Source organism: Ambystoma mexicanum, chromosome 4p, assembly GCF_040938575.1.
Source record: "Ambystoma mexicanum isolate Mex_15411 chromosome 4p, UKY_AmexF1_1, whole genome shotgun sequence".
Lineage (NCBI taxonomy): Eukaryota > Metazoa > Chordata > Amphibia > Caudata > Ambystomatidae > Ambystoma > Ambystoma mexicanum.
The window spans coordinates 79886068-79900762 of record NC_090927.1 but is presented as its reverse complement, the minus strand read 5'-3'; the positions used below and the strand labels follow the sequence as shown (position 1 = coordinate 79900762).

The 14695-nt window shown below is 43.6% G+C and overlaps 1 protein-coding gene across 1 annotated transcript in view; it reads left to right on the top strand.

Moving 5' to 3' along the window:
* The window catches only part of LOC138453015 (vomeronasal type-2 receptor 26-like), a 589731-nt gene extending 575707 nt beyond the window's left edge, over positions 1–14024 (top strand). Inside the window, exon 7 of the mRNA XM_069605426.1 lies at positions 13003–14024. Within this exon, the coding sequence (XP_069461527.1) occupies positions 13003–13919 (917 nt within the window). The 3' untranslated portion in view covers positions 13920–14024. The remainder of the gene's footprint in view (positions 1–13002) is intronic.
* Positions 14025–14695: the final 671 nt, after the last annotated feature.

The following is a 14695-nucleotide window of genomic DNA, read 5'->3' as shown; positions in this document are numbered from 1 at the left end:
GTTTCGGCTGTGGGCCGTCATTTACTAAGATGGTCCTGGCTAATTACCAGTTCCCATCCACACACCTAATTGTAAACGGCTACACATCAGAAAGACTCAATATCCGGAGAGGTACTCGGCAGGGGTGTCCCCTCTCCCCCCTTATATTCGCAATGTCAATGGAGCCATTTGCCCATAGGATCAGGGCGGACCCGGGTATTAGTGGGGTACGAATAGGGGAGACCCACATAAGATAGCCTTATATGCAAACAATGTTATACTTTACATGGCAGACCCAAAGCACACACTACCCAACATAATTAAAGAACTGCAGAGATTCGAAAATACATCAGGGTTCACAATAAATCACGCCAAATCCAAAGCACTGAATGTAACCGAGGATAGAAGGAACATAACATACCTAGAGGAACGCTACCCCCTACAGTAGGAAAAACAATCCCTGGAATACCTAGGAATCTGCATCACCAGGACCACAAAAAACCTGCTCAAAGCTAACATCAATCCTCTTTGGAAGCGCCTGCTAGGAGACTTGCAGAGATGGGACCTCCAGGAACTTTCTTGGTTTGCTAGGATAGCAGCGACAAAAATGACCTTGCTACCCAGACTGCTGTACGTGGTAAGCTCCACCCCGGTGGTAATCCCCCCGAAAATGATTCAGCAACTCCAAAATGCCGTGTTCAAATTTATCTGGGGGAATAAGAAGCCAAGAATCCAAAAAAAGATCATGATGCGCCCAACCCTTCTGGGGGGTCTGGGAGTGTCGGATATAGGGAGATACGTCCTAGCGGCCCAATTGGCGCAGCACTGAAATGGGCGGGTAGTGACCCCCTCCCAGGGTGGGGGGAAATAGAACAGTTCGCGACCGACACCACATTACGTGTGCTCCCATTCCTTAAGCCAAAAGCACGAGAGAGGGGAGGCATCCTATTGGAAGCGACAAAGATGACACTTCACACCTGGTATACGGCGATCCATCGCAGAAGGATCAAACCAGGTCTGGGCCCAATGTCCCCTATTATACACAATCCAGATTTCTCGCTTGGGCTCCAACTGAGGTTCTGGGATGGCTGGCAGGGAGCAGACATAGCGTCCTTACGAGACTTGTACCAAGATGATGCCCCACTCTCCTTTGATTTATGCAAACAAAGATTTGGCATCACCGAACAGCACAGATTTAAATATATACAAGTGCGCCACTGGATCTCGCACCCTGCAGTAAAAAGGGCCGGACTACGCCCCCCAGTAGGCTCACGATACGGGAGGGGGCACAGGGAAAAGAGATCACCAGATTGTACAAGTTATTAGATAAATCGCAAGCAGATGAAACCCTCCAATACATGAAAGATTGGGAGCGGGACATGGGGGAGGAGATCACTCAGGAAGAATGGTGCCAAATCTGGAGGAGGGCTCACAAACTATCCAAGTCCACTGCAATCAAAGAATCAGGCTATAAACTATGCTATCGTTGGTATCTGCCCCCAAGTAGAATCCATAAAATGAACCCCACGTACCCTTCAGACTGTTGGCGCCGGTGTGGTGAAAGAGGTGACCTATTCCATATGTGGTGGACATGTCCAAAGATAAAGGTGTACTGGAAAGAAGTTCTGAGTCTAATCAAAGACATAACAGGTGCAGACCTACCTCAATCCCCCAAGGTCATCCTGTTGGGGGCAGTGGCAGAAGGGATATACGCAGCCTCAGGGAACAGAGCGGCCCTCATCACCCACCTGCTGGCGGCAGCAAGGATGACAGTCGCCCAACGATGGAAAACAGTGGAAGGCCCTACAGCCCCATGGTGGTGGATGAAAGTGTGGGGAGTGATGGCGATGGAGAACATTTGCGCCACAAAATCAGGGACATACCTGAGATTCCTAGCCATATGGGATCCACTTCAAGACTACGTGGGGGAGAGGCAGGCCCAATTCTTTAAACCCAGGATTTTAAGAAACATTCACATCAGATAATGACAACAGAAGACACCGAGGAGGGACGGGCTCAGGAAACTGCCTTGCTCTGGTTATAACCTTGACTCAGTTTGGTTCAGTATTTTCTAAAGGTAGAGGGTGGGATAGGGCGGGTGAGGGTGGGGGCACTGGAGGGGGAAAAGTTGGAAGACAATAGTTTCAAGGCCAAAGTTCGGGGAGGTCAAACATTTGGTTCACACAGATGTTAATTTCTGTAATACTGCTGTAACCGAAAGCTAATTGTTGTCTTACAGTTAAAAATGAATGAAAATAAAGTTGGATAAAAAAAAAACAACTCCATACAAACACCTTGATAAAAATAAGACTAAATGGCGATGGAAAACTGTCTGCGAACATCTCCACGAATAAAGGTGTGAAACAAGATTGCCCTCTGGCAGCGCTCATTTTTAAACTATGTATAGCAGATTTGCCAGAGGCATTCATGAACTGTCGCACCTTTCCACCAAAGTTTAACAGCCATGAGATTTCCTGGGCAACATATGCTGATGATCTCGTCCTCGCAGATTCCACACAGATTGGTTTACAGCGTCTGCTGACAGGACTTGAGACTTATTTACGAAACAATACCATGGAAATGAATGCCAGTAAATCCAAAATTATCCCATTTGGGCATAAACAAGAATTGATGGGAAGAAAGTTCAAATGGTATGTTGCGCAACAAGAGTTAGGAAAGATACAGAACTTCCGTTACCTTGGAATCATTTTTAACACCTCAGTGCAAGAACAACAATGATGTGAAGATCTAAAATCAAAAATGACTAGTTTGAAACTTCAAGGCGCAAAGCTTCACCAAGTGTATGGTCAATTTACCTTGATTCCGATCTTCATGTTCTACCGGCAAAAGGTGGTAGCTGCGATTACATTCGGTCGTAAAGGCTGAGCTTAGTTTGGACAACAAGATATGGACTTTGTTAGAAGGTCAATTCTGGAAACGTGTGTTGGAACTTCCATAAAACACTTCAGTGAATGCGATTAGATATGAGCTTGGGTTACAGTCACTGGAATCAGTAGTGATATGGAAAAGTATGTCCTTGTTTAGGAAAATAACTGACGGACTCAGTACCCCAGTATAACATTCTAAAAGAAGATACTAGGAAACCTAACAAAGGGCTACTAAAAGTTTGGTCAGATAAAATGCTAAAACAACGCTAAATATTGGCGCCTCACTGAAATTAGTCCATGAAAATCCAAACGCAGTAAAAAGAAAAACTGAAATATCATGATTGGATGATGACAACTTCTCAAAGTGGAAAATTGAAAATGAGTCTTGATGTGGAAAGTGAGAACCGAGCAGTAGATTTTCTAGCAAAATACCTAACCAAGTTCCCCTCAAAATATCATCGTGACAAATTTATAAGGTTTCGTTTAAATTTGTTGCCTACAAATGAAAATCTATTTGTTAAAAAAACTCCCAACATTATCGATAATAGATGTCAGTATTGTGATAAAGAGAAAGAAAAATTGAGACACGTGATCACCGAATGTCCTATCATCAAAGTTGAGAGAACGATATGGTTGGGAAAGTTCGCTCCTTTAAATGAATATATGAATGAATGGTGGACGGTGATACTGTCCGGAAATAGATTCAGGTTGATATGTGCAGTAATAGATTTTCTTGATAAAATCTTGTTGAGACTAGACGTTTAGCTTCTCTTTATCTAGGTTGGTAATTAGGATTTAAAATGGAAATTTGTAATTGATGTTTTGTAAAAAGTTTTTTGTAAAACTGAACAAATAAAAAAAATAAAAACTGGCGGACTCTGTAGGGATCATTGTACACGCTGCCTGCCATGCTTGCATGCCATGCAATGTATACAATTAAACGGTGCCTACCGCGCATGGTAGGCAGCTTTTTAACTGCAATTGTAAACGCTTCTCGCCATCCGCACATGGTAGGCAGCGTTTACTCATTTGCACCGCATAGTGGAAATATGCAGGGCAGAAGGCGTGTACATGCGTGTTTGCCGACTTTTAACCTGCACATTTGCACTCTGCGTGCAAATGAACCAGCACTTGGCTGTGGGGAGCCGCCTGCGTGCATGTCTACATGAGCGCTATAATGTTCCCCCAACTAGTTCTGGTCCATACAAATCATGTGCTAAAATCCTCTGTGTGCGGTTCAGTCTGGATCCAATTCAGGAACATAGGCGAATAATTGGAGGTTGGGCAGGACTCCTAGATGCTGCTACCAGTGAGGAAGAGGAACCAACAATGGTAGCCCAGCAAAGGCACTTTGAAGGTTTAGGGCAGGGACAGGCAGACAATGCTTGAAAAGAAAGGGTCTTCCAAGTCCAAACATGGGCTTATGTCTTCATTACAGTCCTTCCACTTATCTACTTATCGAAGCTTGAACAGTACTTGCAAGCTGTGCGTTTCCTAAACTGGTGAATGACGGCAAGGAGCTTGCAAATAGCTACTTTGCAGCCTTAAATTTGAGGAGCTTTGCACACTTTGCAACATGAGCACACGTGTGAAGTTCACCACAGGGAGATAGGATAGTAACTTAACGCACATTTGACAGAGATGACAAAGCACCCTTCCTTCTCCACCACAGCACATAGCTGCCTAGAGTTTATTGGGACCCAAAGGAACCAAGGCAAGAACTCGGGTCAAATCCACGGTCCTTCTCGTTGAAGGCTATCACAGTAAAATCCCTTCACTAAGGTACCACAGAAAACCTCATTCATCTGATTTCCCCATTCCCTTATGGCAAACACAACCAGAGTGCCCCATACCTGTTAACTTAGAATCCTAGTGAGGGTACTGTTGGGATGCACATTCAGCTCCCAAACACGGCCAAACAACTCAAGCAAATAAATATCTATTAGCGTATGAGAATGTGAAGGTACGCAGCTCTACGGGGATGGGGGCACAGTTGGGAGCAACAAATGTATCTTCAAGGTAGTTATAGAGGCTTAGTTAGGCCCAGGTATAGGGCATGGGTGATATTGTGTAGCAGTAGTGAAATATAATGCTTAACGCTGACTACGTAGACACAGGGCCGGGTGTCATGATGAATACCCCGGGCATCCAGACCACGTCCATCAGCCCCGGGAGCAGGCATCATGTGCACATTTACCTGATGCAGACCATGCTGCAAGAAGATCCAAGCCCATGTGAGGCCTGGAAGGGACTACTTTACCTTAGGGACTATTTTGTTACTCGGGTGTGGTCGGGGAGGAATACCTACCTGGGACTACTTTGGAGGCTATTTAAACCACGCCCGAAGAGCAGCACACGCTTTGCGTTATTCTGCATCCAGCAGCGTAACGCTCACCGTGCCAGCAGCAGCATCCAGCCTTCTGCGACGCCTGCCTCGAACCTGGAGCACCTAGAAAGAAGGAAAGAAGCAAAGATTAGAACAAGAGTATTACCTGATTTCTTACCTGATTCCGGATTCATCGCATCTTCAAACCAGAGGAAAGACTTTGTTTTAAACGCGTCGCATCGCCAGCAGCAGTGCCGCGCCATACTCACCGTTCCATGCAGCATCTCTTCTATCCGGCGCTGTCTCCATCTTTACATCGCCGAATCCCGGCACCTAAGGGGGACAAGAAACAACAAGGTGAGCAGAGAGAATAGACAGAGACAATCTCTTTAGCCGCCATATGCTTACCTGATTTTACAGCCGGAGGTATAATTCCTCAGCACGCCACATCTTCTAATGCCGCACCTGTAAAATAAGGAGAAAGCAGCAAGTTTAACCCTTGGCATTATTTACCGGACAGTTTTGGGTAACACAGACTTTTACCGGAGCGCTTTCAGCTGTCAATCTTCTTATTGGGTCAAAGCTGCAAGATAAAAGAGGAATTGGACAGGAGTGAATTCCAGACATTTTGAACTCTTACGAACTATATACTTACGGCTCTTCGCCAGGACCTTTGGAGCCAGGATTCATCTACAACTCTTCCAATATCTTCAGGCCAGTGAAGTAACTGGTCATCAACGCGCCCCTGCGTGCTTCGTAGGATGGAGGGCTCATCCTTCAAGAATATAAGGTGAGATTGCTGAGGGCGCTTCAGAGGTGATTCGTGGGAAGGACAGTGGGGGTGCTATCACTAGAATCCACGAGTGGCTAAATCTATCTCTCCACTTGTAGGAGAATATTTCTACGGGCAAAGCAGACAAGATTAGGAGGGCAGATCCAGTCAGTCATCGCTGCACTACGCATCACGTGGGTGGAGGCCGCAGCAGTCCGTGTCCGACCGACGCCCCTGTGGGAGCCAGGTGAGTGTAACACCGAGGTGCAGGAGATACTGAAGCATTGCCATACTGGAAGTGAATTACCTGTTGGAGGTGTTGCAGCTTGGCAAAATGAAGAGTTCAAATCATTTTCCCTTTCCCAAGTCCCAGGAGTTGAAGCTGAGTATAGCGACATTGCTTAATTGTATCAAGCCCGTAGGCCTGTGGAATAAGATTGAAATGTGAACGGCAAAGTGATGGTAGGGCTGCGCCTGTCCCAAAGGACAAATCCATGGGAGACAAGTAAGAGGTCTCGAGCTACCAAAATGCTCAGTGTAGATTTAGAGTACTAGTGCCCCCGGCACAATGGCCGTCCTATTTGAACTGGAAGGTGGCTGGAAAATAGAGTACGTAAATCCTTTAGAATGGGGCCGATGTGGTTCTCGGGAGAGAGAGCAAGGAGGTGTACCGCGGATGGTCAACTGATAAGGGGCGAGCGAGGAGCAGAAAATCCAGTGATTTGTGATATGAAGAGCGAGAGGTGATGCCAATATATCTAGTCCAAAGCTGAAGAGGCATGACTGGGGCATCTACGCGTTTGGTATAAAAAAAACGCACTATTATTTCTAAGGGCAATTTCGCCTCAGAGTTGTCCACTGAGCTCATGCTAATGACCAGGTGCATACCATGTGACTAGGCCAATGGGGCGGGTAACATTCCAGGTAATTTGCCAATCCAATAATTGGATAGGTGACAGAAAATGGGAACCACGTTTTGGAGGGTAGGAGTAGATTAGGATGTGAGACTATAGAGGACTGGTAGTATTTATATAGGTGGTAGCCAACGATGTTGGGGTAATAACACTGTTCATTGTTCTACGGGACCTCCTGATACCTTTTTTCTTTTTGTATACAAAATAAATCTTGTTTTCCTTGCAAAGCGGTGCACCAAGCCTTTTTCCCCTAATGGAGTTTTTTTTATTGTCTTGTTGTCTGGGGGTCTTGCTTTACAGTACTGAGTAATGAACAGCGCCCCTTGGTGATGAGCTGGTATGGCATGACAGAGGCAGGACAATATACCCCATGGTTGTTAAGAATTGAGGATGAAGTTATATCCCTGGGAGAAGAGCAGGTGAGGCATGGCTGAGGCAGGACAATATAAAGTGAGAAAGGAGTTATATCCCTGTGAGAAGAGCAGGTAGGTTGTGGTACGAACGGGACATTATACCCTTAGGTTATTTATAAGTGAGAAGGGAGTTATATTCCTGGGTTGTCAAGAAACAAGCAGAGCACCATATCCTAGAGTGTGTGTATTAGGGAATCTTAGTGAAGATCAGCATTCCCTTTGTTAGGTTCCTTAAGATAACTCATCATGACACCCTGAAGCATAGTTTATTTTCTCAAGAAAACCTTTTCCTCAGGACACAGAGTCATAGGAGAGGCTTCCTTCCTAACTTCCATTCCCTTCATCTGTTAAATTATCCATCCGGACACTTTTAATGTAGTCATCCCTCTTTAGTTTTAGGTCAAGTCCCTAGGCCTTGTGGGAGTTTATCCCATCCATCCTGATGTTGAACTTTAATTCTGTCTCATGGGCTCTGTTGATCATACATTGCATTGGTCCGGTGGTGAGCACTGCTCTACTGCATTTCTAGGTAAGGTGGGTATAGTGTGTCTGAACTAAGGGAAGTCTTTCCCAACACCCCCACTGCTATGATAAAAAGCCATATGGTGTTTAAAGTTACGTACCATCTGTTGGGTCGCTTAGGGCTGTCCTCCTTTACTAGTCTATGGAGGGGGACTTAACACCTTTGATATTTTACTATATGAATACTTGCATCTAGAGTCTGCTTAGAAATCAATATGGTCTTGGGTGTGTTCTTAAAGTGATATAACTAATGGTCAGTCACATGGACCTGGCCTCTGATGGCTAATGTACGGAGGGCAATATGATGCTTTTGTAAAGCTTACTATCTCCGCAGCTGCGTATAGAGACAGCATACAGCCATACCGTTTGGTTATCTGCATAAAGTAATGCACATTGGGTTGGGCTGCCTAGACCTGGCCTCTGATGGCTAGTGTAGTGATGGCAATAGTATGTCTTTTGATAGCTTAGTATTTCAGCACCCACATCTAGAGACTGCTTAGAAAGCCATATGTACTTGAGTGTGTTCTTATAGTAATAAAATCTTGTGTTGGGTCCGATGGCTAGTGTATGGAGGGCAATATCATGTCTTTGGGGAGCTTACTATCTTAGCAGCCACCTCTAGAGAGTGCTTAGTAAGCCATATAGCTCAGATGCCTGCATGAAGTGATATAACTTGTGTTGGGTCAGCTTAACATGGCCGCCCATGGCTAGCGTATGGAGGGCAATATATTTTCTTTTTTTAAAAATATTTATTTACATTTTATTCTTAAAACAAAATAGCTATATCAGATCATTAAGACCAGCATACAAATACAATAGCAATCAGATAAACAAAAGAAATAAAAAACAACACTCCAACAGTGAAAAACAAAATATACCATTTCTAGCCCTCCCCCCTCAAAGTCACCCTATCACATGTTCTGAGTTAATCTAGGAAACTAATCATTAAATGCATATTAATAGTAAAATGTACCAAAAACACAGACTAAATTCACCAAACCACCCATCCCCCTCCAACCCAACTTACAACAATATACAATTCAAAAAAATGAAGAGGCTAGTATCGATCCAAAAACATCCGCCACATCTTCTCAAAAAGATTCACTTTCCCAATTCACCTGTAAATGGTCTTTTCTACATTTGCCAGCTTGTTCATTTCAATAATCCAATCATCCAGAGATGGAGCAACCCTAGATTTCCAACCACGTAAGATTACTTTCCTCCCAACTGCCGCACCTCTGAAGAGCCATTTCTTCTGAGAGCTAGTCAAATCATCCAGTCCCTCATCCCCGCCTAGAATCATTGTCTTAAAGTCAATCCTTTCTCCTAGCACATCCTGACAGGCCCTACAGATTTCCCGCCAAAAAGCACTCTTATGCAATTCCATAACGGATGTTCTATACTACCAACTTGTTGCACACAGCCCCAACATTCATCAGAATCAGACAGACCTCTCTTATACAAAAGTTCAGGACTCCAGTAGACCCTGTTTAATATTTTAATTCGTCTAGATCTCTCACCAATATTAATAGAACAGAGATTAACATTTGTGCACATATTTTGCCATACTTCCGTATTGATCTCGCAACCCAGACTCTCACTCCTTTCTACCCAAAGACTATCGTTCTCCTTATAATTTGCCATAATCAACTTGTATATCCTGCTTGCAAGACCACTCTCAACTGCCCGGGAATTGAGATAAAAAATACCTAGATTCAGATCATTCAACCAATCGACCTCTCCAATAACCTTTTCAATTGTCTATAAGCTCCATTTGAAAAGCCAGGAATACTCCATGTTGTCGTGACTTCCTTGGCCGGAAGCCATCTACCATCTTTCCCAAGATCCCGGATCCAGTTGATCCCTCCCAGGAACCAGACTGGCCAGAATAATGATCTCCCCTTGTATTTAATCGCTGCGTTATGCCAGCTAGAGGCACTTGGCGCTTTTAAAGCATCCACCCCTAACTACCTGTTTAAATCTCTCCAACTGATATGCAGAAATTCAGTAGTGGGATTTTGTACCCCTCCTGCTATCATTGTTGTAGAAAGAATTGTCCTAGGGATCAATGGACCCGCACGGCTACCTTCAGCCATCAACCAGTCATCAGAAACATCTCCAAGAAATGGAACAATGAATTGAGCCGTGAATGCCAGATGGTATGCTTGACAATTAGGTAATCCCAATCCATCCTATTCTAACGGCAATTGAAGCTTCCACAATTTAAGTCTTGGTGGTTTTTGATCCCAAATAAAAGTGTGCTTTAGTCTGTCAATCTCCTTCCAGTAGTGTTGGGCATTCTTCAATGGTATCATACCGAGTACGTAATTGATTCTCGGAGTAGATGTCATTTTAAGAGCGTTTACCTTACCCCAAAGCGACAGATTTAGTATTGCCCATCTCTGTAAATTCATCTTGAAATCCTTGCAAAGATTTTTTTAAGTTTTCATCAACCATGTCCTCAACCAATGGTGTCAACCAGATTCCTAGATAGTTTAATCTCTTCTCGCACCACTTGAAACCTAGAGCCGTTATTGAAGACTTACAACATAAAAAATGTAAAGACATTGCCTCGGACTTTGTCCAGTTGATTTTATATCCAGATGCTTCATTAAATTTGGAAAATGTTTCCATCAGAATGGGTAAAGAATTCCCCAGACCTTGCAAATTTAGCGATACATCGTCTGTTTAAAACCAGATCTTATGTCCAACTCCCCAGCACTTAATACCACCCAACCCACTCTCAAACCTAAGAGCAATTGCTAAGGGTTCAATCGCCATAATGAACAAGAGCAGTGAAAGAGGACAGCCCTACCTCGTGCCTCCCTCTAAGATGAAAGGCTCTGACCTTAGCCCATTGGTTTTAACATCCGCCGTGGGGTTTGCATATAGCAAAGTAACCCAAGATATGAACCTCTCACACATATTCATTTACGTAGAACAGTAGTACAAATAATTCCAGTTGACACGGTCAAAAGCCTTTTCGGCTTCTAGGGAAAACACAGCTGCATCAACCCTTGAATCAATGGCCTGAGACATAGTCTGGATCTGTTTACGAATATTACTTGAAGTCAGCCGATTTCGAATGAAACCGGACTGATTTTCATGGATTATTTTTGGAAGAGAAACTGAACTGATTTTAATGGATTATTTTTGGAATAAGTTTTTCAAGCTTCATAGCAAGGATTTTTGCCAAGATCTTGTTGCCAATATTAATTAAACTAATGGGGCTATAGCTAAAAGGCAAATTCCATCTTTTCCTTTCTTTAGAAATACTGAAATCATGGCATGATTTTTAGTGGGAGGCAACATGCTGTCCTTCAGCGAAGACTCAAACATATCTTTCACTAGAATGAGGGCGGACCATGCGAGGATCTTATAAAACTCGACTCAGAGCCCATCCGGTTCCAGTGTTTTCCCAATATTCAATCTACTTATCGCTTTCCGTATGTCATCTACCATCATTTCTGATTCGAGAGACAAATACGACCTTTGCTTGAGATTTTAGGAATATCAAGATTCTCAAAAAACGCTCTCCCACACCAGAAATGCCAGTCTCATTGCGATAAAGGTTTATGTAATAAATTCTAAAGATCTCATTAATCTCTTTGGGATCATATGTGATCAAACCTTTAGGACCTGAGACGACGTTATGGCTCTATCAGAAGTCATTTTCCTGAGCATGTGCACTAACCAACGATCACACTTCTCCCCATTTTCAAAATATAAACACCTCAAATAGTATAGATTCCTCTCTGCCCTTTCCGTTAGAATAGAGTTCATCTTGTTTTTCAATTTCCTCAGTTCCTTCACTTTATCCGGCTGAGATTGATCTATCATCAATTCTCTTGATAAATCCTGAATTTTCAAATCTAAGTCTTCTTTAGCTCCCTCAAGGCTTTTTTCTTACTGCAGGAAAGACCAAGTAGCAAGCCTTACATGGTGCACTTAAAGGCTTCCCATACTATTTTAGCATTTAGCTCCCCGGAGTGATTATCTTCTACAAAATAGTCAACCTCCGAAGAAATGTTTTCAAGAATCTTTCCATAATGTACAATAGAGGAATTAATTTGCCAAGTAAACGTCCTATGCAACTCAAAATCTAGTTCCAAATGCATAGTTACCGGTGCATAGTCAGTCAATAAAATATTACCCATAGTGCTAGAACGACAATGGGGCGCACTATCATGTCTTTGGGGGGGCTTACTATCTTAGCACATGCCTCTAGAGAGAGCTTAGTAAGCCATATAGTTCAGGTGCCTGCATGAAGTAATATAACTTGTGTTGGGTCACCTTAACGTGGCCTCCCATGGCTAGTGTATGCAGGGCAATATCATGTCTTTGGGAAGATTACTATCTTGGCACCCACCTCTAGAGACAGCTAAGTTATCCATATGGTTTGGGTGCCTGTATCAAGTAATATTCCTTGTATTGGGCCGCCTTGACCTGGCCAACAATGGCTACTGTATGGAGGGCAATATAATGCCTTTGGTGAGCTTACTACCTTAGCAGCCTCCTCTAGAGAGAGCTTAGTAAGCCATATGGTTTGGCCTGCATAAAGTAATATTCCTTGTGTTACGCCGACTGGACCTGGTCTCCGATAGCTCATGCAGTAAGGGTAATACAATCTCTTTGGTATCTTATTTTCTCAGCAGCTGCCTCTAGAGACTGCTCACAATCCAAAGACATATTTGAACCAAATGTCATTGGTTTTACAAGAGACACTGCCCTTACCCTCGGGATGATTTTAGCAGAAAAAGATTAGTAGTAAAGGAGTGGGAGTTTGATGACCTCAATGATTGAGCTGGTTGATAAATAAAATCTTTGTGCATAAGTACCACTCTTTCGTATAACATATTAATTCTCAAATATAAATGTCTTGCTTTTAACATAGAATGGATTACTAGTGGATGAGGGTGGATCCTGATTCTTAGCACTCCCATGATTTGACGATAAGCAGCTGTGACAGTGTTTTTTCAGAATCATAGTTTCAAATAAAAAGACTGAATACAGTCTTCACCTTCCACACCTTGCATATTAGGCACTAGGTTGAATCTCTCCAATACAATGTTTTCTCTTCAACTCATTGACCTTCTGAGCTAATGAAACTGTGCTCTCTCTCTCTCTCTCTCCCTCTCTCTCTCTCGCTCTCTCTCTCTCTCTCTCTCTCTCTCTCTCTCTCTCTCAGATGCTGATCATTGTGTTACGTGCCCGGAAAAGATGTGGTCAAATACACGACGAGATGGATGCATCCCAAAGGAGGTTGTATTTCTGTCCTACAAGGAGCCGTTGGGTGCCTTGTTGGCTGCCATTGCTGTGGCCTTCTCTTTAATCACAGCTCTAGTTCTGGGCATCTTTTTACATTTCAGAGACACTCCGATAGTGAAGGCCAATAACCGTAACCTCAGCTATGTCCTCCTGCTCTCACTGATGCTCTGCTTCCTCTGTTCCTTGATTTTCATTGGTCAACCTCAGATGATCACCTGTCTTCTCCGACAGGCTGTGTTTGGTGTCACTTTTACTCTTTCTGTGTCTTCGATATTAGGTAAAACCCTGACTGTAGTTATGGCATTCCAAGCCACCAAACCAGGAAGTGGGATGAGACGCTGGATGAGATTCGGGTTCTCCAACTATCTAGTCACTTTGTGTTCCGGTATCCAAGTCGTTATCTGTATCGTCTGGCTGGGGCTAGCTCCCCCTTTCCCGTCCTATGACACACAGTCTGTGATTGGTCAGATAATACTGGAATGTAACGAGGGGTCAAACATTGCATTCTACTGTGTTCTGGGGTACCTGGCATTCCTGACCTGCTTCTGCTTCATCATTGCCTTCCTAGCAAGGAACTTACCGGACAGTTTCAACGAGGCCAAGTTCATCACCTTCAGCATGCTGGTGTTCTGCAGCGTCTGGGTCTCCTTCATCCCAACCTACCTGAGCTCCAAGGGAAAGTACATGGTGGCCGTGGAGGTCTTTGCCATCCTGGCCTCTGGCGCGGGGCTCCTGGGCTGTATATTTCTACCCAAGTGCTATGTGATTCTTCTCAGGCCAGACATGAACACCAAGGAATATGTGTCACAACGTGGAGTTTCAATTGGTTGTCATTAGTGGGCGCCATCTCTTTTGAAAGCTGAAAAATATTTTAAGTAAATCAATACATATGAAAGCAACAGTCAACTGACAAAATAAACATGTTATGACCTACTACAGTAATCCATCATATTTTAGCATTTTGTATTCTGGGCTCCATTATTCACTTTAAGGCTTCTGTTTGTGGGTTCTGCGGAAACTTGTGTAATATTTCCTACATGGTTTTACTGCATAGGTGGTGCTGATCAGGTCCTACTTTCTGCTGTGATCTGCCTGTAAGAGTGAGCAATGGGAATGAAATAATGCAATGCCTGCGGCAGGTCTTGGGTATTACTCTGTATCAGGGGTCATAGGTGGTGCTGATCAGGTGATATTTACAAGGAGGGTCACACGGGATCATTACTGCAGCCTCACCACACACCACTGAACCTGTTCTACAGAAATCTATGCTTGTTTGTGTTTCAATAGTTATTTTAGTTTAAGACATCAAGATGACATCATATTGATTTGGGGTGCATATTAAGGAACATCCAAGCAGCCTAGAGGTAAGTACACAGGAAGACACTTTAGTTGCTGACAACATACAGGATGAAGCGTGGAACGTCAACTCCTTGGAATCACCCCAAGCATTAAATGGGGAAAATATTATCTCATGTATACAAATCTTTGCCACATAAAGACAGTCAAAGTCATACAACTGTTTGCCACAAAGAATGCTGCTATAAACCTAAAAAGGGCGAGTTTCCTCATGATAGTTCTAGCATGCCTAATTTAAGAGCACTACTCTTGGAGAC